Raw genomic sequence first — 27,881 nt, forward strand, 5'->3', positions numbered from 1 at the left:
GTTGATTTTACTCTTCTGTTTTTTCAGAAACATCAACATTTTAAAAGCGAAGTAGCAATGGCACCATAGCTACATAGCCATGACGTATCCAGAAGACCATAGAATACGTCGAATATTGTGAACAAATTGAATTCTTCAGCTAGCAAGGCAAATCTGAGACTTGAATTAATTAACCACAAATAAACAAAAGGTACGTTGCAACTCATCGCTGATATTTATATATTATGAATGATAATAATATAAAATTTACAGAAGCACATAAAAGAGAGACGTTATTATTAATAATCTTAGAATGCAGGGGATGGAGCATAAAAGACGGGGCAGAGGTTCCCTTGGAGGGTGACACCCAAATTAAAGGACGATTAATGTCTGGTTAAGTAATTAATAAAGAAAGATGGAGCAATTAATTAATGCTGGTGTTGAGGGAGAGGGTGCACAGCAGGGTGGTCGGCCGGAGCAGTGTTAAGAAGATCGTGATCGTCGCCGTTGATCTGATCGAGAACGAGAACAAAGGCCATGGCGAAAGCGGAATCAAAAGGAGGTTTGACGCAGAGGGAGAAGACTTCCTTGCCAAGCATAACGCTTGTGGTGGGGTCCACCTTGCGTCTGATCTCGGCAACTGGTTCCTTGGAAGCGTTGAAGACGGTGCAGGAGCGGTGGGAGAAGCATCCCTCGATGTGGTACTCCTCACCTGGGTTATCGTAGACCTCCACCGTCACGCTTGAGCGTCCGATGATGGATGATCTCTTCACGCTGAAGATGGGCTTGTCCCCCTCCCTTCTCTCCCCTTTGAATCCTTCCCACCGTTGATGCAGACTGGGCCTCTTCCGGCGAACTGTGAGGAGACAACGGCCGTCTGCATCCATAAGAACGAGCTCGTCTCTGTCGCGGGCGTCGGGTCCGTAAGAGTCAACGCGGAATACTAGTTGACCCTTGCAATCGTAGACGGTGAAGCCATCTCCCGCGAAAAACAGAGACGTCTTCAGCACCGTCAGCTGCGTCTCCGTCTCCGTGTCTGTGTCTTCCTTCAAGACGACGTCGCTCATTATTGTTAGTTGGAGAGATGAGAGCAATTAGATAGCTTGATATTATACTGATAATGTGGAAGAAAGTAAAGGGAGGAGGAACAGATTCAGAGTGTATTAGATGGCGGTGTCAGTGTGTGTCTCGCCTGGCCTGTGGGGTATCATATATAGTTTCTACTTTCTACACCAACAATTTAAAATTAAAATATCTAGGAACCTGATGTGACTCTACGGATGGACAAATATATTCATGTAATAAGGGAAAGTATGACGAGCCACCATGGAAGTTTATGGAGTATTAGAAATATAATCATTAGTGTTATCTTTTTTTATCAGCTAAAACTTTTGAAATAAATAGTATCATGATATAATATTAAAATTCTAGATCTAAAAAGTCAAAAGTTTGATCCAGATACAAATAATAATTTATTCATAGTTTATTTTTAAAATTTTCAAATCTGTGCCGAAAGTTTCTACACGTTATAGCCAATCACTTTCCTTCAAAGACTTGGCTTATTCATGACTAGTGAAATACATGTGTGGTTATGGATGGATGACTTGGAATATATAAGTTTGCAGGGTGTGGCAGAGTTCAGATATGGTTTCGCTGCCACTTGCTCCATTTCCTCCACAAATTAAATATCCCAATTTATTTTTGTTTTGGCTCCATTCTCCCATCCCAGAATTTGTCTAATAATAACTCATACTTTCCAAAACTAAAAACCAAATCATCAAATTATGATATAACTAATAACAACCGTAAGAATGTTGGAAGTTGCCAGCTAAAATGAGTGAGAGCAACTGGAATGGAGTGGAAGGGGGAATAGAAGATTATTGTATGCATGATTGTATGCCAGACTCTGCCCATATATTTAGACCCCACCGTACCGTACCGTCCCAATCAAATTCAAATGCTTCCATACATATATAGAGGCTACAGTAGTATATACCATCATGGAATATGGCTCCTTGTATATGTATGGCTACAAAAATTAAACTTGTAAAAGTCAAAAGCCACGAAATGTGGAGGGGTCATCAATTTCCTACCACCATACACCATACTGTCCATACCTCACAAATTGACCAGATGTGTCACTATCTCATGATTTTTCGTGCAACTCCAACAACTATATAACGCACGAGAATCCCATCTGCAAATATACGTCTAATTGAAAAAAGTTTGATGATAATAAGGAGAGATAAGAAAAGTAGCTTCTAGTTTAAGTAATATAATAATGAATTCAATCTTTGACTTGAGTTCATTGTTATAGTTTACTTGTACTTGCCTACTTGGGGTTGAGGATAAATTAGTCAATAATAATATTGGTGTGGATAGAGTAGATAACGGACTTTGATTATTTATTTATTTATTTTTTTATGTTGACCCACCCTCACCGCCCATGCTGGCTCCGGAGATCAATCTCTTCACCAACTTACCTTACAAGACAGAATAACCCAACTTTTGTATTTCAATTAATTGAGAACATGTCATTGGTCCGCTTCAAAGGATAATAATAGTGCTATGTGGTATTCAGTATTCCAGATGTTTGATTATGTTGTGGAGGATGTTTTGACACATCAATAGATATTACTGTTTAGAGCCTGATTAAGTGTTGAACGTTGGTTTATTGATAATGATTTTCTATTTTTGGTATACATCGATAATGATTTTTGGCAAGGTTGGGTGGGGTAACTCTGCAAGTGCCAAAGAGTCAGAACCCAAATAAGATGTGCGATTTAATCCAGACGCGGAGTAGATGGTGAAAGATGGGCCTACTTCTACTTCCTATTGGGTCATTGTTGGGTGCCAAAAAGCCTTTTTCCTTGTTTATACGTTATTTTCTTCATAAATACGTACAATTATAAACAATGTATAAATGTTGAGAAAGTATAAGAAATTAATGGAGTATCTATACATTCAGGTATAAATATGTTCGATTTAGGAGGATATTAAATATTTATTATTTCTGGTATTCGGATGGTTATTTTGGATAGTATGTGTATATTGTGTTTGAAAAATTAGTAATATTTTATCTTGAATATTGATGTTTTAACTCATATTGAATCAAATAAATCGTACATTATACACATTATATAAATTATACAAATATTTCAATTGGCTCCTAACAAAATTTACTTGTTGTGCAAGATTTAGTCAGAGTCAAACTTTATCACTGTTTCTATTCTAATATTTTCAAGCGGGTTCATTTTTTTCCCTAGGTGCGTGTCTCTTTTAGTTAATGGAATTAGGAAACATAAAGCGTAGCTTTAAAATCGTGGAAGTGATTGAGTAGGTATTGACAAGAGTATATAGTTAATCTGAGTTTCATGCCCAGGCATGCAGTTGTCTTGGAAAGAAGATTATATTGAATGAAATAGAGACTTGATTAGAAGAGCGCGAGCGAGCATGCATGAGCGCTGGCTTCTATATATTTACATTAATTAATATATTAGAATTCAAAATGGCGATGACCGCCAGCCAGCTTAATTAGGAATATGTTAAAACAATTAATCCATGCAGATGGAGATGGATTTTTTTTATTGGTTATTCTGCAGTGGGTATCTGGCTGCTGCTGCCAAAGCACGTTGCTGCTCTATCTGCACAAACATTATATTATGATGAATTGATGATGATGTAATAATGAATAATGTAATAATGAAGAGTAGTTGAATTACTTGGAATAGTTCATGCAGTTTGTTCTTGAGATAGCAATATTCATGTTGCAGCATCTCCAAGGCTCGAAGGCATCCAGGACGGTTACTGTGTTGAGTAGCGGCACGAAAGGCAAGGCAGACAGTGGTGAGTCTCTTGGCACCAATGCTGGAGCTGCTTCCCATGAATTGATTCAAATGAATTGCCATTTTGTTGTAGTCGGAGAAGTCCCTGTCCATGAGCAATGATCTGAGATTGTTGAGAAGCTTCTCAGACTCGTGGAAGTAGATGTTGAGCACCTCGGAGACGAAGCTTGGGGAGGACTCGTCCTGGAGGTGGTGAAGCTGCAAGAAGTGCTCGTCCAGCACTCCCTGGTGGAAGAGGAAGCCCAGTAGGCGGTTCATGTCGGCCCACAAGAGGTCCGCACCCAGACCAAGCATCCACACTGGCACACCCGTTTTGACTCGCTCTTAATTAATTACTACTTCCTTTTCTTGTCTTTTGTTTTGGCCTCTAATATTCACGGGGGAGCATGCTATATATTCCAAAAGGAAAGGGAAGGGTTCCTCTTGTGCATGAATGGAAGGCGTGCAAATTGAAGGGGGAATACCGAGATCAATGTGGGGTATCTACCGGACCATGCTAGAGAGACCTACTACATACCCCCAGGCCAGGTCATCACCTTTTCCTCCCGTTCCCGGTCACTTCGCGTGCGCCTCTCCTTTCCACCTTCCTCACCCCCGCCCCCCACAACTCCTTCCACCCGGTAACTTGTCAGTCACCCCTCGCCCCCCTTTTGCACTGTTCACACTTTCCCCTTCATATACTTTATAGTAAAGTAGCCACGTAGTTTAATTCATGAGATATACAACTCTCTTACAATAACATTTCGTAGCAAAGGTGTTCCCTTTTTAAGTTAGAAATAATATTCGAAACTTTTAGGTGAGTATGTGAATACTCCATCATTTGAGTTATAGCAAAAGTGGTTTCTTTTATGCGAAAAATTTACCATCTTAATTAAGCTATGCTTTCCTTTAGTTTTTTAGGTAACGTTTGTTTGTGAGATAAAGACCAAGAGACAGAGATAGAGAGACAGAGACCAAGAGACAGAGACAGAAATAAGTATAGTATTGTGTTTGGTGTGATGGTGTACAAGACTGAGTTATGTCTCAGTATCGTGTTTAGTTTGAAGTAAAAGATGAAGACTAAATTTATGAACTTACTAAAATGCCCCTTTAATTTCAGCAAAGAACCCTAACCCCCCCAAAAACAATTTTATTTTCGATAGTGGCAAACCCTCACCCCCTTTCTCCTCTCAGCCACCGTTCCTGCTGTCCTCTTCCGGCAACGTAGGTTGGAGCCTGACCCGCGGCCGCTTGGACCTCAGGTTTTCAGTCTTTTTTGGTCGGATCGACGAAGGCCCCTCGGCAGTGATCCCTGGTTCGACTTGGTGGACCCGTTAGTGACCCCTGTTTTGTGACGCTGCTGCGGAATCGATCTTTGTGGGTGTGCGTCGCCACGGTGCCGGATCTGTGCCTCTGTTCGTCGCCGTTTATGAGGTAGCGTTTGTTTGCATTGCTGTCTTTTTTGTTTTGCTCCTTTCTCAAAAACTTTAATTAGTTCATCTTTAATTCCGGCTTCTCTGTTCAGACCTCTCAACCGTTTGCCGAACATAGAATTGAATTTAGAATTTAAAATATTGAGTGAAGGCATTTCTCAGGAATTGCTGTCAATAATTGCTCATATTTGTCTTCCAATGGTATTTCGTTTATGTATGTTCAATTGTGAAATTGTAATTTTGCTGACGAATATTTGCTCTGCTGAAAAGAGAAGTGAGCTTAATTAAGCAGGTATCTGTTCCAGCAACTATCTAAAATTTAACCTTTTATCAATTAAATAACCTATTCAATTTGAGTTATCCATTTATTTGTCCACTTAACCATCTTTCTGCTTTAATCACTCATAATAAAGTGTTTATATGTACTCAAATTTTGTTATTTGAACTTTGTCAAATAAGAGGTGACACAGTTAACACTTGATATGCAAGTTATCATAGAATTTTCCTGGTAATTGTTTGCGAGATGTTTGTCACGAAACTAGCTGTAAGGCCGTTTTGCTGTAGTTGAAAGATCCTCCTAAGATGTATCCTATAGTTAGTTCTCTAGGTTCATTTTATTGTCTTGCAATTTAATGCAATTCAGATTAGGAGCTGTTTTGTGACCATACTCTACTGCTAAGTGTAGTAGCAACTAATTTAGCTAGCAAATGCACTAAGCACACTTGTTCCTAGAAAATGCACTAAGCACACTTTATTATCTAGCAAATGCACTAAGCACACTTGATTTTCTCTCTGCATCAACTAATTTGTGGTTTCAATGAATTTGTCCATTTTGCTTCCTAACAATGGTTTGTAGTGCAGTTGTTAGAAACAGGCTTTTTGTGTCTGCCTGTGTATTAATTTGTTATTGTATATGGTTAAGAGGGTTTATGCAAACTATTATATATACAAAATGTATATACGTTGTAATTGCGCAAAGTGGAAATCTTTTGGGGAATAATGACATATCCTCCTACACAGAAATTGTTCATTTCTTCTTATCTGATATTCATCCTAACTAGTTGACCGTTTATAATATTGTTATAATGTAACCTCCTGTTTGTGAATGGCGAATGAGTTAACAATTTCTGAATCAGTGTAACCTGCAATACAAGTCTACAGCAGTCTTGATGATATACTATGTCTAGATGCTCAAACTATTCTAAGAAACTTTCCTTTTGTTTTAAAAAAAATGAGAAGAACTGGTACAGAGACATGATTGCAACCAAAATTTTTTTTTACATTTCTGCATTTGTTTCGGTTGAATCATCATTGGTTGTTTCATATATGAATCCTCTTCTTCTTTTATGTGTTGTGTGTACTACATTAAAATTGTTTAAGTTACTGTTAAATTTGTAGGGTGGTTAACAATGGCTTCCTCAAGTCGAAGATCAACAAGTGGTACGTACGGCAGCGGGAACATAATGGGAGACTGTTTTTGTGAGTGTGGGTTAAGAGCACCGTTATAAGTTTCGAATAGCGTGGCCAACCCGGGTAGAAAGTATTATGCGTGTCCAACAAGGCGATGTGGATGGTTTAGATGGGCAGGCCCAAATATCCAGCCTTCTGACTCCGGAGATGATCGATCTTCTCAGCTTAACTTTAATTTTAAGACGAGCGAACGAGTGGAAAAATTTCATTCTGATGTTGTGTATCTGAAGTTTCTAATGTGCGGTCAACTTGTTGTCTCCGTTTTTTGTGTTTTGTTGATCATTGTTGTGTTGTGTAAGTTGTAGTATGGCCTTTGAACAAGATGTGAATAACAATAGCACATATTTGGTATAAAAGATGGAAGGAATTCATATTTTGAACCAATATTGTCTCAAGGCCATTTTTGCCTGTGAGAGAAATTTCACCTTTGTTTGTATAAGTGGATATGTATGTTTACACTCATGATGTAGTTCTGATGAAGTCATTTGGCTGCCAAATGTATCAACATGTTGCCTATGTGTGTGTTATAAAACACTATTTTTGTTAAAAAGAATTGAAACAGAATTATTAGACTTACTAGGAAGAAATCTTTGTAAGTTAAATCATAATACAAATTAATATAACCAAAAAATGGAGGAACTTGTTAAGCTTGATAATCAACCACCAAAGTATTCATCCAAAAAAGATCAAAACAAAGGAAATTTCATAGTTAAGGAACCAAAACATAGCAACACACAGAGGGTACCAAAGTTTTACCGTGATAAACATAACAATGTTCTTAAATCCTAAGACCCAACCTCCAAAAACTTAACACCCTTAACCAAGCTTAATACCAGAACCCAATGTTAATAAATTTAACTAGCCTTGAACTTCATATAATGGAACGCACAAGCGCAATCATTTGCGAATCTGACAAGCCCCAGAAATGTGCATACACATTAGGACTCTCGGCAAACTTTAGAATCGTCCTCACCACATCGTCATCACCGAATCCAAGCTGTGTGAGCTTCTCGCCAACCTTCCACTTCTCGTTCACACCAACAATGGCATCAGCTATCAGCTGGGCATTCTTTCGCTGGTCAGCCGATGATTGCTGAATCTGATCGGCCATCCTCTTGAGTACGTCAACTTGTTTTCTCTTCCTCCCGCGGTCGCACCGGCCTCAGAATGTGATGCTTGTTCTTGCATTGCTGAAACTCCCTCTTGGTCTGGAGGTGGAGACATCTCAGACTGATCAAATTCAGCAGCAGTGTCGTCTGTCTCCTCGTTAACCTGTTCTTCCGCATCGAAGCCACTAACGGCCCCGGCTCCCGTGGCTCTATCCCTGCCAAATATACCTTCCAGCCGGTGAAATAAAGGAAATGGCTTGCCAGGAGTGTAGAACTTGGTCGGATGTGCCTGCGAAACATGTACAACGGAATCAGTAATGTTCAGAAAATAACACAATTCCAGATAATCAAACTTGTCAAACAATACATGCGTAGTAATAACGAATCCGAATTAGTGGTGATTTGATGTTCAATACATGAGTAGTTAGAATAAAAAAATCTGAATTAGTGGTCATTAGTGGTCTTTGCTTCATAACCTATTTAGAGACTACGATGTTAGAATAAAAAAAATCATAATCATGTCTTGCTGTTCTGCTATCTGATTAATTCTTTTGTAGTCAATGCTATTGCTCAAGAAGCATTTTTTAAAAGAAAAAGAAAAAAAATCTAGATTGTAATGCTCTTAAGTTCACTGGTAACTAGGATCCTATCATGTCAAATTTCAATTCAAATAGCGAAATGCTAAAACAAAGCAATCCTAAAGGTGAAAAATTTCACCCAAATAATCATGATTGATTAAATTATAACCCAATTATTCAAATAGATTTATCAAGTAGCACAAAATGGCAACCACCCAATGAAATTCCTCAAAAACACGCACCTTCAACCAAGCATCAAGGACGTCTTTGCTGTCAACCTCTACACATTCTTTCTCGTTGTTCCATCCAAATCCGCTACAAGCAAGCATATCAGCGGCGTACTGGTACTTCTCCTTGAGCCGCTTGTGCTTATTCTTGCAATGCTTCGCGGTTAGTGTACAACCGGGGAAATTCTCCAACATTTTCAAAGCCAGCTTCTCGAATGTTCCCGGTTTAAACTGCCCACAGTCAACCCTCTGACCGTCAACGACAAACTCCTCCATGAAGCCAACAAAGGCCAGTGTCTCTTCATCACTCCACATTCGCTTGTTCTCCATTTCTCGCTACCAACATTAAGATAATAAAAACCCTACATTAATGATGTAAGTTACAATAACATTAATTAGCCAAGGTAATAAAGTAGGTCATCAAAAATTACAAATGGAGTAGCAAAGAATTACACTACAAACAAAATATAGTAAAACTGGTCTTTACCATAAGAGATGAAATAAGGAAAAAATAGTCAAGTAGTTCAATTATTAAAACACTGGTCGTTGCCACGACAAATGGAAATAAAACAGCAAACAATATCACAAATACGCAGTAGCCGAAAATTAAATGATGTGCTGTTATAATGTCTCAACACTCTACTATTCATACAAATTAACTTGCCGCCATTACAACATCCCTAAACCACACAACACTACTCCGTACGACTTGCACGCCACTCTTCATACATCTCATTTGCTATGTTGTCACGCCAGTGACTCCACTCGTTCGTGTTTTCGACCACCTCGATCAATCCATGTTGTTCCTCGTCTCCATCGGGCGTAAATTCATCCAATATGCTACCTTCCTCCTCCGGATCCATCTCCATACTCTTTCTAATGAAATTTTGCAGCAAACAACAGGCAATAATTATCTAAAATTGTGTCATTACGGGATAAAAGCTAGGGCTCCTTAAGATGGACCACCTCTTCTTCAGCAAACCAAAGCATCGCTCAATGATATTCCTTGCAGAAGAGTGTACCTGGTTAAAATATTCTTGGTAGTTGCACGGTGCGCGTGCTCCCTGGGCCCACTCTCTTACATGATATCGAGTCCCTCTATACGGTGCAAGAAACCCCGGACCATTTGTGTAGCCGAAAACAACTAAATAGTAATTACCTATGCACAAATAGCGCAAACAACGTAAGACGATGGCTATCATGAACTCAATCTAGTTGTATATACTTAACTCTAGAGATGGCAGAATTACCGTGGGGTATCTTAAGACTATTACGACAAGTTATTGCATCTCGAAGTACCCGTGAATCAGATGCTGAAACCTCCCATCCACTGAGTACGTAGACAAAACCCATCTCTCGGTTGCACACTCCTAAGACATTCGTGCAGATTTTACCCTTTCTTGTGCGGTACCTTGCCTTCTCAGACTCGGGGACTGTCACCTCTATATAAGTGCCATCTAATGCTCCTAAGCAACCCTACCATCCATAGAAAGCTATGATATTCAGATAGAGAATCCATCAGATAAACGTGAATCATAGAGAACATCGAATAAGCTCTACCTTAAACCTTCGCCATGTGGGGTCAACACAGTCCTCGGCAACTGGTGTAGCCTTCGCGAACAACATCCCTTGAATCCGTATTACAGCCTTCAAAACTTTATTAAAATACTTACTAACTGTCTCGCCGGACCTACAAAATCTAACCTGTAGACTACGGTTTTTCTTGTGATGCGCTAAAATAATTAAGAAGGTCACAACCTGCTCCGGCAGGCTTACATGACCATCCTCTATAAGTCCGCCCTGAACTTGGAGCAACTCACACAAGTTAGCAAAGGCGTTTGTGTTCATTCTCAACTCCCAGATACAATTCCTATCACCCTCACCAACAATACGCTCTAAAGTCTCACGTCTAATTCTACTATTCATTCTTCCGCCTAACGATAGTTGGCCACTAGTTCTACCCCTAAAGTAAACAAACAGCGTAAGCACAAAGAACAACATTCTTTCTTCATGATTGGATCTCATCTCTTCATAAAAAGATACGCATCGCTTAATAATTTCCGACAGCTCCATTTCTTCCTAGCAAAATCATTTAAAAGAAAAAACATAAACTTTCCAAAGAACTCTTACACAACTTCAGAATTTTCATTACAATTTATTTATTAATAACGTTATTTCATCCAAACAAATGCTTACCATATATTTTTATTAACTTAAAAAATATGAAACACACAAAACTTTAAAGGGAGTATGGAGTTTGGACTTTGGCATTTTTATGAAAACCAAGGTTAACAACAAAGTAGTGTAAGTCTCTAAATTAGGTTAACTCCCTTCTCCTTTTACCTTATGCTTATCCTTATACTTAGCTGTGACAAAAGAAAATTTTATTTTGACATTTTCAAAAGTAAGGTTATCATTTAACAATGAGTCAAAGAGTAATTAAAGATGTGGTTATTTGATTTCCGGTAGCAAAGTATAACAAGACAAGAATGTTAACAGAAATATGCAAGCGTGCAATCCCTTTGCGGATTCAGAAACAAGGCATCATCTAAATCTGTATGTATCAATTACAAAACATAAGCTCAAGCTTAGTAACATTGTCAATTCAACAATTAATTTCATTTCGTACCAAACTACAAACATAGTATTAGATTCAGAAAAAATAAACACATTATAAACATAGACACAACTACAAACATTGTATCAGATTCAGTTACATCAACTGTCACAAACTATGAATACCTTAATTACAACATAAAAAATGGATTCTGTTTGTCATATAGAACTGTAACAAAGTCACAAAGTAGACTGTCTTTCAGCTGCATTCATGAATTAAATAAATAATCAACAAATGAATAAATTCGAATAAACCATGCAATTTGTCGTGGTTAACCTTCTACACATCTTGTTTGAATGTATAATCTTCTATGTTCAATTCTTAATCTGCTTTTTTCAGTACCCCTTAACAGTAACTAAAACATACATTTCACTTCAACTTTCTTCTCCCACTTCCCAAACCCAGTAAACCAAAAACAGAGCATAATCCACAAAATAAATTACACCCAAACCTCTTCATACAAACTGCATCCCACACCAAATGAAGTCACAAGAACCCATATCACAGACAGGGAGCTTTACTAACTTGGATAACGGAAACTGTGCTCGCAACAACTCTCAGATGGCCTCCACACCGACACGGCAGGTTCTCTCCTGTAGCTTCGTCGGACCACAAAATCTGTGAGCAAGCGAGAAGACGTCAGAAATGGAGGCCTCGGAAGAGGAGGTTGGAAGTGCCAATCGCTTACCTTCAACTGGTTAGGCCAGCGAGGTGGACGGACCTTTGGCTATGGACGCCGTGCAGGACCTCCTTCAAGCAAGAAGGAGAAGATGTATCGAGGGGCTGTTATAAACTCAAGCCCTAATTTCAGATTGGGAAAGGGTAATGTTGGAATTAGATAATTACATTAGGGGTATTTTAGTGATAAAATAATTAGTTGAAGTTCTGTCTCTGTCCCAGTCTCTAGTGTTCCCAATTTTTTGAAGCACTGAAATACTCAAATTATTAAGACAGAGACACATTTTTCAATGCTAGTCTCTACCTCAACAAACACAATACTAAGACCCTGTCCCCCAGTATCAGTTCTAGTCTCTGCAAACAAACACTACCTTATTGTACTTGTTCAGTAGTCGGTTTCCGAACAGATCGGGTGGACGGATGTAGGGGTGAGGGCGCCTTAACTTGGGTCGCACTGCTTGCGGGTTGTCGAGTAGCCGAGCACTGGTCGTGGAGAGATGATGAGGGGGGGTGCCACCTGCAAAGACACTCCGACGCTCAAGTCAGCAATGTGCAGGCGGGCAGAATGATAGGGTGAAAGGATGTGACGTACCTCGGGGGAAGAGCCAATCTTCCCCTTATATACATGTCAGCAGTGGGCCCCTTGAGAGGACAGGCCCATATCCCCAAGGACATTGTCCTGCAGCCGCGTGCCGACCGTACAGGACGCGTGTCCGGGTCGGTTGGAGGGCGCGTGTCCGGGTCGGGTAGAACTTTGGTCAGGTCGACCCGCGCGGACCGTGGGCCAGGCCGTAACAGTGCCCCCACGCGCCAATGGTAGTCGTGGGAGCTACCAGTGGCGTGTCGTCTCGTATCTCGTCTGGTCGGCCGCTCGTGGGTGGGATATGCCCCCAACGCGCGTGTCCCTTGGTTGCTCAAGCAACCGTTTCATCGCTTCGTTTCTTGCGTCGAGCATTGAATGCTCATAATGGGGTGAAAAACCCTGTTTGAAAAGACTATCTTGCCCCCAGCCGTTTCGCGCTTCCTAGGGCGGTTTTTAAATGTTTGGTTTTGTGCTTCTGCGCTTTTTCACACTTCCTATTCCTCTCCTTCTTCACCTCCGTTACGAGATTTCTGTGTATATTGTTGTGGTGCCTTGCGTTTTTACAGTTTCGCAACTTCATCTTCTTCTCACCAATTAAGGTAACTTTCTAATCATTCTCCCTTTTATGCATTATTTTCGTATGCTTGTTGCTTGGTTTTGTTACGGTTGTGTGGCCTTCCAATGGCGGTTACACGGGTTAGGGGGGGAGCCATTCCAGGGTAGGCTTTTCCCTGTCCACCTCTAGTGTTTTGTCTTTAGTTGGGGAGTAGTGGTGTGCTTGAACTGAGCAACCGATCTACCGATCTCTTAGACTAACTGGATGATCCCCCCGTGTAGGTATGGCTCGCACGGTCTCCCGGGCTTCCGTTAACCCCGCGGCGTATGATCCGTATGCCTGGGTTGTTTCCGACGTGAAGGAATCACCCAATCAAATGGGCGAGGAGGAGCTCACCGAGTTCCGACAAGCCGGGTACCTATGTGGAGGGACTGACGAGGAGGCTAATTATGATGTCTTCGTCCCGGCTCCTCACGAGCGATTGTACGAAATCAACTTCCAACCCCGCCAGGTCGCCGACTGGATCTGGTTCTACAAAGCCATGTTCACTCAAGTCGGAGTTCGTATACCATTTTCAGCCTTTCAAATGGCGCTTTTGAATCGAATTTCCGTGTCACCGTCGCAGTTGCATCCGAACAGTTGGGCCTCGATCCGCTGTTTCGAGATGGTCTGTGAATATCTCGACCTGCCGGTGTCCGTGGATGTTTACCTCTTCTTCTTCACCCTCACAAACCCTTCCAAGGAGGGGAAACACAAAAAAGGGTTCATGTCCTTCCGGTCTGCCCAGGGTCGGAAGATTTTCGGGTTGTTTGAAGATTCTTACCATGGGTTCAAGGACAAATATTTTAAGGTCCGCCCTGTCAAAGGTCGTCATCCCTTTTGGTTGTCTTTGGAGGGGGTACGGCTCATCCCGACTTATTGGAGTTTCGGGGCGGGGTCCAATAGTTTTATTAAGGTAGCTTATAGGAGTATGTCGAAGGTGGATAAGCAAATTGCCGAGGTATTGATGGTGGTTTTTGGGAAGAACCCGGTAAATCCCCACCTCCTCATGGGTGACCGGGAGTCCGGCCGTAATTATATTTGTGAGAAGCTTTTTACTTTGCCCTTTACCTTTTTTCCTTTTATTGATATTGTGTGGCGATTAACCGACCTTCTTTGTTTTCCTGCAGTGGATATATCTGCGTCGGTTACGGGTCTTCCCGACTTGTTTCAAACCTTTTTAGGCACTGATGACGAGGAGGGTGATGAGCAACCCGCTCCTGAGGGGTCTGTTGCTCCTCCGGAGGATAAGGATGCTCCCGAGCAGAAGGCCGCTACCGACGACATCGGCACCTCGGCCCAGGGTGCCGCGGTTGAAGGCGGCACAGCAGTACACGCCTCCCCTTTCCGCGAAGTGATTGAAACTGGAGGCTCTGTGCCTAATCCGGATGATGATGAAGAGGTGGAAGAGGTCCCCAAGCTTAAGAGGAAGAGGAAGATGTCCTCCAGTCCCGAGGGGGCTCTTACCGTTATGGAGAGGAACTTTGACGCCGGGAACTTTATTGATTCCCAGCTGATCCCTGGTACCGAGGAGCACTTCCAGGAGTCCTCCCTTGCCGGGCAAGCGAGGTGGATGTACCGTACCCTCTTGCGCGGCGCCGTGATAGCCCGGAAGGCGGAGTTTGAGCTATCCGGGATGGAGTCCCTCCGCAGGAGGTTGGAAACTGCTGGGAAAGCGAATAATGAACTGAAAAGTGAAGTTGATACTCTCCGGGAGCAGCTGACTCAATCAAATGAGAAACTCGACGCCGCAGAGAAAAAGGCTACTGCTGCCGAGAAGAAAGCCGCCACGGCTGAAGAGAAGTTGAAAGAGTCCGGCGACACGGTTTCTCGTCTTGTCGAGTGCGAAATGACTTTGGAGAGTCAAGTCGGCGCGGCACAGAAACGGGTGGCCGAGATGGGGAGGGGAAAGCAGGCCGTGGAGGCCGAATTGGCGACGTGGAAAGCTAAGTATAAAGATGTCTTGAAGCAGAGGAAAGGTGCGATCCTGGCGACCGAAGAGGCTCTTAAAGCTCAGGTCAAAGTCATTGCTCCTGAGTTCGATACATCGGCAATCGGCGTTCGCAAAATCATTAAGGATGGCCAAGTCGTCGATGTTCCCAAGAAATGAATTCTTCGTTTTAAAGCTCTTGTTTAGCCGTCTTGTTTTGGCTTGTAAATAATCTTGATTTTAGCCGTTTTGGCTTGTGGACAATTTGATGTTTGCCGTTTTTATTTTGGCTTGTGAACAATGACCTTTTTTGGTCGCTTGCTCGTGTTATCGCGATAAACTTTTTCTTATTCGTCTGATCGCGTTATCGTTTCTAACCGTTTTTGGTTTATAGTTTGTCGTTTATTCGTCGGATCGTGTTCTTTCGTGTAGTTATTTGTTACAACAGTAGTTGGTGATCTCCCGGGGTGATCAGTCCCGGGTCGCAGGTCGTCGTCAGTTATGACGAGATGGTTTATCTGAAAAGTGGAGATAAAATAGGGTGGAGAATTTGCACAAGTATATCTTATTCGGTAACCACATAAAGGACTTGAAAGCTATTATAAAGTTCAAACGACAAATTAACTACTTAGCTAGATTAGCCGGCATGTCGTTCCGTCGTCTAGGAGTAGAATCTTCTAAGGTTGTCCGCGTTCCATGTCCTCGGGACCTCCTTGCCATCAAGCTTTTCTAACTTAAAGGCCCCTTTTCCCATCACCTTTTTGACTCTGTAGGGGCCTTCCCAGTTTGCCGCTAGCTTGCCCTCTCCGGGGGTCGGCAGGCCGATATCATTTCGCCTTAAGACGAGGTCGTTTGGCTCGAACTCCCTTTTGAGCACTTTGGTGTTGTAGCGCAGAGCCATTCTTTGCTTCAACGCCGTTTCTGTCAAATGGGCCATTGCCCGAGCTTCATCTATCAGGTCCTTTTCCACGGTTTCCTCTACTCCTTTCAAAAGCAACCGCGGACTCGGTTCACCGATCTCTACGGGTATTACTGCATCCACCCCGTACGTTAGTCGGAAAGGAGTTTCCTTGGTGGAGGATTGCTCGGTTGTTCGGTAAGACCAGAGGACCGATGCTAGCTCGTCGGCCCAAGCACCCTTTTTGTTGTCCAACCTCTTTTTTAGCCCTGAAAGGATAACCTTGTTGGCGGACTCTACCTGTCCGTTCGTCTGAGGGTGTTCTACCGAAGAGAACCTTTGCCTTATACCCAGGCCGCTGAGAAATTCTGTGAACTTTTTGTCAGTAAACTGTGTACCATTGTCCGAGATGACGACTTCCGGTATCCCGAATCGTGTTATCACCTGCCTCCACATGAATTTCCTGCAATTGGCCGAGGATATGCTAGCTAGTGGCTCGGCTTCTATCCATTTGGTATAGTAATCAATTGCCACTATGAGATATTTGACCTGCCCAGGGCCGACCGGGAAGGGTCCTAAGAGGTCAACTCCCCACTGAGCGAATGGCCGGGAGGTCGTTAGCAAGCTTAACTCTGAGGCCGGCGCCCTGGCAAAGTTGGCGTTCTGTTGGCACTTTACACACCTTTTGACAAACTCTTTGGATTCTGCCATCATCGACGGCCAGTAGTATCCAGCTCGGATTAATTTCCTTGCTAGGGCTTTTCCTTCGATGTGGTGCCCACAGCAGCCCTCATGGACTTCCCTGAGGACGTAGTCCGTCTGGTCGGGGCGTAGGCACTTCAGTAGGGGTTGGCTGAGCCCTTTCTTGAATAGCTGTCCTTGAATGATGGCGTATTTGGCCGCTTCTCTCCTTAACTTCGCCGCATCCTTTTCATCACCAGGGACTTGGCCGTGTTCTAGGATGTTGATGATGGGGTCTAGCCATGAAGGACCTAGGCTCGTTACGTGCAGTGTGATTGCTGGTTCTCTTGTCATGCCTTGGATGAGAGACCGGTTCCCCTCCCCTGTGGCGTAGCTCTTGCATTATTATGGCGCTATCGCCGCCCGTTCCTCCGAATGGTCGTGTCCTCGTGTGTCGATGGGGGGACCTCCGCCGCCCCCCTTGCGAGGCGACGGAGGCTGCCCCCTCCGCTCCGGCTGCCCGAGCTTGGTCGCCGGGACCCAGTACGACTTCCATTTAGACGTTCCCCACAGACGGCGCCAATGTTCAGTAGTCGGTTTCCGAACAGATCGGGTGGACGGATGTAGGGGTGAGGGCGCCTTAACTTGGGTCGCACTGCTTGCGGGTTGTCGAGTAGCCGAGCACTGGTCGTGGAGAGATGATGAGGGGGGGTGCCACCTGCAAAGACACTCCGACGCTCAAGTCAGCAATGTGCAGGCGGGCAGAATGATAGGGTGAAAGGATGTGACGTACCTCGGGGGAAGAGCCAATCTTCCCCTTATATACATGTCAGCAGTGGGCCCCTTGAGAGGACAGGCCCATATCCCCAAGGACATTGTCCTGCAGCCGCGTGCCGACCGTACAAGACGCGTGTCCGGGTCGGTTGGAGGGCGCGTGTCCGGGTCGGGTAGAACTTGGGTCGGGTCGACCCGCGCGGACCGTGGGCTAGGCCGTAACAGTACTGATACAGTATAATAACCTCAGTTAATTTATCAACCAACATAGTCCACAATAAATTAAAAAAGATTTGATTAATTAATCTTTGTTAATAATGTAAATTTCTTTTCTAAAGTTGAAATCTGACCTTAATATTCTTAGAGTTTAACTAATATTCAGTTTTATGACACAAAATAAAGTTATTAATTATAATTTTTTTTATAAAAGATATATAATTTAGTTTTTAATATATTTATGAGAGTCACTTAAATAAGAATGGTTAAAATATTTTTTTTAAATATTTTTTAACATTTGAAATTTAATGTGTAAATCGATTTAACTGTATTATTTCTGTCATAATTAAATTAGACAAACTAATTTGACAACAAAATTGATGAACTAAAGTTTAATTTAGTCTAAATTTTTTTAATAAAAAATAACTAAAATATCCATATAAAAAATGACTACAATACTCATTTTATATATATATATATATATATTTTAAAAATCCTAAATCTTAATTACATGACGGCACAGAGAGAAAAAAATTATTAGAATTTAAAATTTTTAAAATATATATATAATAAGAATATTTTAATTATTTTCTATAATTAGAATATTGTAGTTATTTTTATAAAAAATATTAATTTAGATTGGTTTAACACTTAATTCATCGATTTTTTAGCTAAATTAATTCGTCTGATCAAATTTTAATAAAAATAACACAATTTAATCAGTTATATGTATTAAATTTTAATTATTAAAAAATATATTTAAAAAAAGACATTTTATTAATCTTTATTCGAGTGGCTTTCTATGTATTTATTAAAAAATTTTACTAATAATAATCTAAACATGTGTTTTAAAAAAGCAGGCATGCTAGCTAATTTAAATCTTTCTTTCTAAAATATCCTGACTTCTTCCTTTTTAGCTAACTATTTCATATCATATAGTAGTATAGTATATAGTACTCTATTAGGGTATGCTATGGCAAATTGGCAACCGAATGCATTCCCTTATTCACCTTTCTCTTATCTTTCAGTCCCCATTTTTTTACTCTGTCTTCTGTCAACTTTTCACTTTCTCGGGGAAATTAAAGTAAATAGGTAAGGTAAAGAAACCCTCGAACCAACATCTCTGTGGACTCACTCTGATGCTGCATTGAAGTCTGGTTGTGGTAATATATAAGGGTAATTCTTAAACAAACCTTGAGTGAGGAAATAACTTTTTTCATGTTCCCATTGTCGCTATTTAGTTTTAGAGTTGAGTGTAATCTCATTTTATCATAATTAACTATCAACATGCTCTTGTAACAAAAAACATTCTGCACGCACGAAAGCATGAACCTAAAATATTTATTTTTTATGATCATTCTTCTTTTCACATATATTATTATAACATGATTATTTTTAAAAGACAAGTGTTAGTTGAGTAACAGGCCGTGACGAAAACGTTTAGACTTTAGAGTATGGCAAAATACGAGGAGATTGTTCATTTGTCTCTTTGTGCAATTTTAATTAAACCAAGAAACAAACTGCAGAACGTGACGATGGGTATCATTTTCAATTGGGGATGGCACAAACAACAAAATGGACTCCTCACTTAAAACTTAGCATCCACTTTTGAGCGCTAAACTTAAGACCACACGTATTAATTAAATTTCATTGGCCTCTTGCTATCTAGTGCTTCTTCCTACATTAAAATTAGTTTGGGTGAATCCCATGCGAGAATATGCCAGTATATATATTATTACACAATATATATTATAGTAGGGTTATGTTACGTGTACACCAAAATTATTCACTAAAGTCAGCCACCAGTATAAAATACATGTTGAAATACAAATACACAGTGAAAATAAATTAAACCACACATATATTTATACATAAATATATTGGTAGTTGATTTTAGTAACTGATTTTAGTGTACAAATAGCATTTCTCATTATGATATAATCGAAAATGCATACTTTTTATACCATGATTTTATTCACAGAAAAGAGGAAAACAAAAAGGAGGTAAGAAATCAGAAGATAATGGGAGACTTTAAGAAGAAAAATTCACACTCGTCTCCGGTAATTAAGTCATCACCATCATCCACTCGGAGGTAGAGGCATTGCACACTTTCATGTGTGTATTATTCTCACCCTTACATGTATACGTAGTCGTTAATTTTTTTTGGTCTGACACACATTCAATAATATATAAGCGTTAAAATGCGCATTTTAAACCGTACAGTGAATATGCAAACCCAACAGCATGGGTTAATGTATACTTTACTTTACTTTATTCAAAAAAAGGGGAAGCATGCATTTTTAAATTTGTAAATAATTAAATTAAAAACCTTGCTTCAAAGGCATGCTTTGTACAGAGTAGTATATACTGACGTAAGCAAACTGTTTAATTATATTGCTAAAAGTGTTAATTATATATAACAATATGATGGTAATAACTATTACTGACAGACTAATATATTTCTTTTTATTGGTGAAAATCCTATAACTATACATCTAAGTTTAATTTTAGAAAAAGTATAGGGTAACTTTATTAAATTCTGTCTAACATATAACTATTAAAAAAATAAGTAATTTTATATCATTGAATAAAATTTTACACCATTTAAAATATTATTAATGACTACTTAATGACTACAAATCACAAAAGTTACTGACTCTTAACACTCTTCTTAATTTTATTAATAACAAGTGTGTGTTCTATAATGGGACGGAGCAAAGAGCAAAAGAATAAAGAGAAAGGAAGCATGCTTTGTATTGACGTAAGCATTTGAAAGAAAGCACTTTTCAAGATAAACTCAAAACACTTTTGGATGACCACACCAATTCTGCAATGTGGTTAATACATATAAGAAATTATTATATGATTATATTAAACAAATTTGTGGAGTTCAAAATCGTGGCTGGCCGTGCCATTATTCCATTCCGTCCTTTGCAAAAAACAATGCCTTTATTTCTCTCGTCTTCTCCTCGTATGACTTCGAAATTCCGAATGATAAGGCTGGGATGAATACAATGAGTTCCTAAGTAATACTAAATAATTTGTTTTTTTCTAGATTAGTATATTGGAGCTTTGTGGTTTTCACATGGCTAGCTAGAACTTAGAAGCCATCCTATTCTTCCATTTTATTGTGTTCATTTTCAAATACTGGCAAAACTACGAGGTCATCATTATTGGGTTTTTCATGGTTACTATACTCTATATATAGATACTTTTCATTAATAAATACAACAATGTTAAGAACTTAACTCTATATAAGTTAAGAATCAGTCAACTGATTAACCGAATGTTACTACTGATAGACACACAGATATTTCTTTTTCTTGTAAAGACACACGGATGTTTCTTTTTCTTATAAATTAGATAATTTTGGATATAATTTCTATATTTTATATGTTACGCATTAATAAAACATAATTAATTATATAAAACCAACTAATGAATAATCAAAATATCTATTCCATAATTCTTTCCTAACACTAACGTATTTTTTCTTATATTTTAAACATAATCAACAATAATTTAACAAACGAATTAAATTATAAATTAATAAAATTAATTATAATTAATTAAATTAATAAAATTAATTATAATTAATTATGTTATTCCATTTTTAACTTATTAGTTGGGTCTGTTAATTATTATTCTTCTTCCTTCTTTTCCTTTTGTTCTCATGAGAATCTGTCAGAATTTTCTGTCTCATTGAGAGCCAGACAAGCTAGCTACTACATAGTCTATGCGGTTAATTAGCTCAATAATATAAAAAGTAATGAAATGTAGAGATTTAAACTTGATAGGGAAAAAAAAAAGGATAAACATACATTATTCCCATTTACACATGATGATGATGAAATGAAACACATGCATGCTTAGAGAGCTATCACCTATCTTGAACTGAAATTTAGTGGCATATATCATTGGTGTGAAGAGGGAGGTGAGATGAGAGCAAGCCTTATAACTCTAATTACATCGGTGAGAGACACAACACCAACGAGCAAACACTGCTGATCCACCACCCACACTCGATGCACATGCTTGGTAACCGCCTTGTCAATCACCTCCGACAAAGGAGATTCAAGATGACAAGTCACAAGTTCCTTCCATGAGATGGGTGATTCCGGTGCCGCGAACAAAGGACTGGCCGAAATGTTTTGGGTGAATTCAAGTGCGCTTATCCCGAACCATGACTTGAGCGTGTTTATGTAACATCCCCTTAAATCAGTTGCAGAGAATGTCCCAAGAAGCTTCCTAAATCTCCCATTTATGAGCTGCCTGAGATCATCAGCGATGACGTCATCAGAGGATTGAACAATAGGTACAGCGTTCAACATGGCAGACTTTAAGCACTTGATGGCATCCAAGAGAATAGTGCGGTCAGTGATGGCATAGATCTGTTCCGTGTCGGCACCCAAGTCTTGAACAGAGCGCGCCAGAATGGCCTGTAACTCATCAGATGCGTGATCTCTCAAGAACCTAACAACATCCAGCTGAGTCAGCATTTGGTAGCCGGAAGCAGACTCCACCAGTTCAACACCACCGCCTGGTGACCATCCACTCTCCATCTGGCTGTCCACCGGCACCATCGCACGATGAACTCCTTTGCTAAACACTTCCATGCAATCTAATAGGCTACAATAACATAATACTAATAATATTAGTGTATATTAAATCATCTAATAATTTTTTAAAATAAAATCGAGTAATTTTATTAAATTTTGGTAATCTAATTAGGAAAAAAAAATGAATAATTTTATACTATTAGATGAAAATCTCGTACAATTAAAATCTATCATTAATAACTACTTAATAACTACAAATCACAAAAGTTACTGCCCTTAATACTCTTCCTTTTGTTACCTACCTGGTGTAGGGATTAAGAGTCCACAGGCTAAGCCCTTCAAAAGAGTGGCCTATGATGGAAGAAATAGGGACAGACATCCTTTCATGGAGGTTGTTTGTCATCTCAACGCCGCCGCCACCAAAATCCAAGTGGTCCTCGCCGGCTATGTGGGCCACTATATCAAGCATCGTCACCATCCCGATGTAGTGCTTTCTCACCACTCCTGTTTGTTTGTCAGACTCCACGATCATCGAACCCCCCGCGCCGATCCACTGCCCCGGCGGGGCTGCCACTGGCACAGCCAACACCCTGTTTGCCACCAGCGTGTTCATGGTGTCAGCCAGGGACGCCGTGTATGGCACCTCCACCAGCCGCCTCTTATCCACCATCAGATCCTTCACCTTCCTCTCTTGTAGTCTCATGCTTTCGCTGCGTTGCATGCTGGCTCCCCCTCCACCGGACTTCGATTGCTGCTTCATCTTTTCAACTTGAATATCTTTCCTTGCTCTCAATGAAACTAACAACAACAAGTGCTTATTCCCGCTGCAACTAGTAGCTGGAAAATACAGAGCTAGCATCAAAATCGATTTATTAATTAGGATAGTACACAATCTTTTTTTATTTTCTTTTTCCTTTGGATATGTATGCCCTGTTTTACAGTACGTGTTGCCATATTGTGCATGCACGTTCTTCTCTTTACAAGCGTTTTTATCTGCAGCTGATGACTCACCAAACACCACCCCGTGCCGCGACACTTAGCGCAACATCCCCATTCCCCATTTCTACTTTCATTTGTCAGGATACATACTCAATATTAAATATGCTTGTATGTTTATCCATTTGCAGAATTTATATCAAAAGGCTATATTAATTTCTTAAAGAAGAGAATTTATTATTTTTTATTATTATTTTTAATAAATTTTTTAATTTAATAAATTTAACAATATATTTTAATTTAAAATTTTAAATATTAATAAATAATTTCTCATCAAAAATATTAAATTGTGATGGCTCTTTATATTTTCTTAAATATTTTTTTTGGTTTGTACTAGGTATCCATCAGGCCAAAAGCCAATTACTAATCCCTCGACTGTAGAGGCACACAGAGATAAGTATTTTGATCATGCATATCGACTCCTTGAGTATTTTGATCTTGGGTTTCCCTTCTTTAGTATGGTTAAGAAAGTTAGTAGTAAAGCCCATGCGAGAGTGGCCCAAAGATGAGTGATAAAGAGTGGCGGGTGTAAATCCCGTGATAGAAATAAATGCGCAAAAATGCGTGTTCCGGTCCCCTCAGCTCACAATTCCGAATTAATAAATAAAAATCCGGCCATTCTCGTGAGCATACATAAATAAGCTGACTATCCCCACATGCAGCAACAACAAATACTAAATCTAAATGGGTCCATCCATTAAATGCATGCAAGCCGCTATATTAACCCAACCCCCATCATTATTCAAATTTCAAACCAAAAACTTCACAATGAAGCTCCATCATCTTCTATTTCTATGGTGTACGTTCTTGTTATTGCAACATGCAGCGCCATACACAGTCATCATGTCTGACTCTGCCGTGCCATCAACCCTAGTAGACGGCCCCCAAACCGCCTTCTCCATGAAGCAAGACGCTGTTCGAACCGATTCCCGTGAACAAGAGGCAGTTTACAACATCATGCGTGCCACCGGAAACCACTGGGCCACCGACATCCCCGACGTCTGCCGCGGCCGCTGGCACGGCATTGAGTGCATGCCCGACAAGGACAATGTCTACCACGTTGTCTCCCTCTCCTTCGGCGCTCTCTCCGACGACACCGCTTTCCCAACCTGCGACCCAACCAACTCTTCCATTTCCCCTTCCATCACCAACCTCCCTCACCTCAGGACCCTCTTCTTTTACCGTTGTTTCAGTTACAACCCCCAACCCATTCCCTCCTTCTTGGGCCTATTGGGCCCATCTCTTCAAACATTGGTGCTCAGGGATAACGGCCATATCGGCCCAATACCTAACGACTTGGGCAACCTCACCCGTTTGAGAGTCCTCGATCTTCACAGAAACAATCTCAACGGTTCTATTCCGGTTTCATTGGGCCGGATCTCCGGTCTGAGGTCGTTAGATTTGAGCGGCAACAAACTAACCGGTCCCATACCAGGCTTAGTTCTTCCCCGTCTGAATGTTTTGGACCTCAGCCAGAACCTTCTAATGGGCCCAATCCCTTCTACTATTGGAGACTGCCACTCTATTATCAAATTGGATTTAAGTCGAAACAGGCTTGTTGGCCCAATTCCGGAAAAAATCAAGGGCCTAAAAGATCTAATGCTTTTAGATTTGAGCTACAATAGAATTCAAGGCCCATTTCCTGTTTCACTTAGAAGCCTGATTTCTCTTCAGGCCTTGATCTTGAAAGGAAACCCAATGGGCCCAGCAATTATACCCAATGAGGTGTTTGAAGGCACGATTGGATTAATGATATTAATAATGTCAAATATGAATTTGCATGGTCCGGTGCCAGAATCACTAGGCAGATTAACGAACCTTCGTGTGGTTCATCTTGATGGGAACCAGCTTAATGGGTCAATCCCCAAAAGCTTCAAAGATTTAAGAAACCTTAGTGAAATGAGGCTGAATGATAATAGGCTAAGTGGGAAAGTCCCATTTGGGAAGGAAATTATTTGGAGGATGAAAAGGAAGCTAAGGCTTTATAACAATTCGGGGCTTTGTTGTGATTCTGATTGTGCGGATTCCACCTTTGATTTTGGTATTAGTCTGTGTGAGATTTCGAGTCCGGGTTTGGATAAGAGCGTGGAGCATCTTTCAACCAACGAGAAGCATATGCCAACTACTATGAATAATAATGTGCAATTATCGGATGCTGCTAACACTGCTCTGCCACTTACAACCACATTGCGATTAGTTGTCTTTGTATTACTCTCTCTTCTTTAGTTTATTATTTTTCTTTTTATAGTAGTGGTATGTAAATCTAATATAAATATTATTCATAAACGCAAGTAAATAAGAGAGGCCTCATTTTTTTTTGTTATTCGAGGCATGTATGTGATGTGTTGCATTATAGGTACAATGGTGCTAGACCAAGATGTGGGGTAGTCTTTTTTGATTTGTACTATAAACAAGTCAGATCATGCGAGTTGTTTTGGAAAGAAAATATTATGGGGGGAGACATTTTGAATTTTGGAAGAAACAAATCGAATCGTCCGTGTTATATAAAAAGGTTTTTTTTAATAAAACGAAAATTGGATCGTCCAATTTATTTGGAAACACTAACACCATCTAATTTGTAGTTTTCTAATACCATTATAAAATACACTACTTCTCTATATCAATGTCCTACACTATTACCTTCTCTACAATAAAATTAAAAAGCGACAAATTTGTCATCAATTACTCGCTTTAGTAGTCAGCAAAATGTTAAGACCATAGCCTTCCTAATATGTAAAAACCATTTTTAGAAAGGACCAAGTTAATTGTTTATTTTGATGTTCCTTTTCCATACCAAACAGCGAAGTGTTAGAGATTGAACACAAAACAGGATCCTAATCCTTAGATAACAATTATTTTTGTTGCAATGATTCTATATAAGAAGCGAAGGCAAACAGCTCAGAAAGAATTTTAGAACAGCTCAGTGTAGCATATGCCTTAAAAGGACAAAAACTATTAGGATTATAGGACTCTAGTCTCTCCTGACATCAATCATTGAGTTGTCAGACCGTACTACCTAATAGGAAATTTTGTATCATACTCAAGTAAAATATGCCAATTTCACTAGACCCACACATAACCAAATCAAAACTTCGTTTTAACCAGATAAACTTCTACTTTTCTTGTCACCGGCTTTTAGAAATTAAAATACTGATCGTATTCCAAATCATTGCAAACTTTTTAGTTAAGGTGGTCCTCTATTTGCTTTTCTTCTGAATTACCCATAACATAAAAATGAAAACGGAGCAATGCTAGGGGCCAGCAATTTTTGTGATTGTTAGCCATCAACTAGCCATCAATGATGATTTGATGGTGTGAGATTGGTGTGAGATTGGTGTAAAATTTCATCCAATGGCTCACCTTCTTCTGCGGGTTACATGCTGGCCAAAATTCAATAAAACTACTGGCCCCCTAGACTTTTCCATGAAAATGAGTAAAGTATTACTTTTATCCCAACGTTTGGGGTAAATCCTATTTATATTCCTAACGTTTAAATCGTTCTATTTGTATTTATTCTCAATTAGGTTTCACTTGAATGTGTTCGATTTTAATATTAAACCTACTATTTGTGTTTAGATTCAATTATGTCCCTAGAAAAGTGAATTATGTAAATATTGTAGGAATTAGTTTCAACTTTTGATGAGCTATTTTTTGAAGTGGATCATCGATTCTATTCTAGACATTTGTATTCTAACTTTAAGAAGAGATTTTTAAAACTCAAACTAAAGCGTTCATGATGTGTAATTGACGGTAGGATAACATTGAATTACTTTTACAAACGTTAAAAATACAAATAGGACGATTTAAACGTTAGGAATACAAATAGGATTTACTCCAAACGTTGAAGACAAAAACGATAATTTACTCAAATGAAAACTAGTCACAAAGTATTAGGAATGAATTTTTCTATCTTTTTACTTTATTATATTATACTTTTGGGTTTACGAAGAAGATGCATGTCCATGTGGCATGTGACTGAAAAAGTTAATCTATAATGTTCAACCAAAGTGTGTGTCCAAAACAGATGTTAGGTAATCTTTTCTTTCACTAACAAACAGTGTGGCAAGAAGTTAATAAAGCTGCCATAATTTTCCGTCTCTTTATGCTTACGAATCTTTACGAAAACACACAACAAAACAATCATATATCACTTGACTTCACCAGTCAATAGTGGAAAAACCACAATGGTCTATTCTCCAACTTGTGATAATTAATTAATCTTAAAGCTAACATCGCGATATATATATATATATTCTCGTCACCTCACCTTATTATTTTATGAAAAATTTCAACTAGTTTACAAGGGAATGATTGTTCGCTTAGACATTATTGTTGTAACTAAGGCTGTGTTTATTTTCGAGAATAAGACAGGACAAGATATTGATGGATAGAGATACAAAATTTTGTATTCTTGTGTTCTCATTTTTTTCATTCAAAAAATTTTGAGAGGAAAAATATAATTATGAAAAATTAACAAGAATAATGAAAGAAAAAATAAAAAATAAGTTGTGTCTCTTATTAGTGTCTCTGTGTCCTTCCTGTCAGGATTAACACAAAATACACTAATTCAGTCTCTATAAACACATTGTCTCTGTCCATATCTCTTCTGCCAAACACAATTTTGTGTTTCAGTGTGTTGTCGTAACTTAAGAAACTATTATATATAAAACTAGGCTAAGAAGTAAGAGAAACCCTGCTAAGAACCAATTGATTTTGAACTACCTACCCTCTGCA

At 39.6% G+C, this 27,881-nt stretch overlaps 5 protein-coding genes across 5 annotated transcripts; 1 reads left to right on the forward strand and 4 right to left on the reverse strand.

The window, feature by feature from the left end:
- Nucleotides 1-164: 164 nt before the first annotated feature.
- LOC130940449 (protein LURP-one-related 12-like) lies at nt 165-1,178 on the reverse strand. Its single transcript, XM_057868577.1, has one exon. It carries the CDS (start codon nt 1,044-1,046, stop codon nt 408-410), a length of 639 nt encoding a protein of 212 aa, XP_057724560.1. The 5' UTR covers nt 1,047-1,178; the 3' UTR covers nt 165-407.
- A 2,385-nt stretch (nt 1,179-3,563) lies between these two features.
- LOC130940238 (pseudo histidine-containing phosphotransfer protein 6-like) lies at nt 3,564-4,133 on the reverse strand. Its single transcript, XM_057868327.1, has 2 exons — nt 3,702-4,133; nt 3,564-3,623 (listed from the first exon to the last, which is right to left on the reverse strand). Exons 1-2 carry the CDS (start codon nt 4,116-4,118, stop codon nt 3,564-3,566), a joined length of 477 nt encoding a protein of 158 aa, XP_057724310.1. The 5' UTR covers nt 4,119-4,133.
- Nucleotides 4,134-9,315: 5,182 nt separating this feature from the next.
- Nucleotides 9,316-13,211, reverse strand: LOC130940135 (uncharacterized). Its single transcript, XM_057868184.1, has 6 exons — nt 13,163-13,211; nt 12,287-12,432; nt 10,181-10,699; nt 9,871-10,096; nt 9,725-9,779; nt 9,316-9,496 (listed from the first exon to the last, which is right to left on the reverse strand). Exons 1-6 carry the CDS (start codon nt 13,209-13,211, stop codon nt 9,316-9,318), a joined length of 1,176 nt encoding a protein of 391 aa, XP_057724167.1.
- Nucleotides 13,212-21,474: 8,263 nt separating this feature from the next.
- On the reverse strand, nt 21,475-22,875 carry LOC130940657 (SNF1-related protein kinase regulatory subunit gamma-like PV42a). The gene is made up of 2 exons (XM_057868862.1): nt 22,454-22,875; nt 21,475-22,221 (listed from the first exon to the last, which is right to left on the reverse strand). Exons 1-2 carry the CDS (start codon nt 22,870-22,872, stop codon nt 21,507-21,509), a joined length of 1,134 nt encoding a protein of 377 aa, XP_057724845.1. The 5' UTR covers nt 22,873-22,875; the 3' UTR covers nt 21,475-21,506.
- A 1,040-nt stretch (nt 22,876-23,915) lies between these two features.
- Nucleotides 23,916-25,373, forward strand: LOC130940136 (protein TOO MANY MOUTHS-like). Its single transcript, XM_057868185.1, has one exon. It carries the CDS (start codon nt 23,916-23,918, stop codon nt 25,371-25,373), a length of 1,458 nt encoding a protein of 485 aa, XP_057724168.1.
- The last annotated feature ends 2,508 nt before the right edge of the window (nt 25,374-27,881 follow it).

This window comes from Arachis stenosperma, chromosome 7 (assembly GCF_014773155.1).
Source record: "Arachis stenosperma cultivar V10309 chromosome 7, arast.V10309.gnm1.PFL2, whole genome shotgun sequence".
NCBI classification, from domain to species: Eukaryota; Viridiplantae; Streptophyta; class Magnoliopsida; order Fabales; family Fabaceae; genus Arachis; species Arachis stenosperma.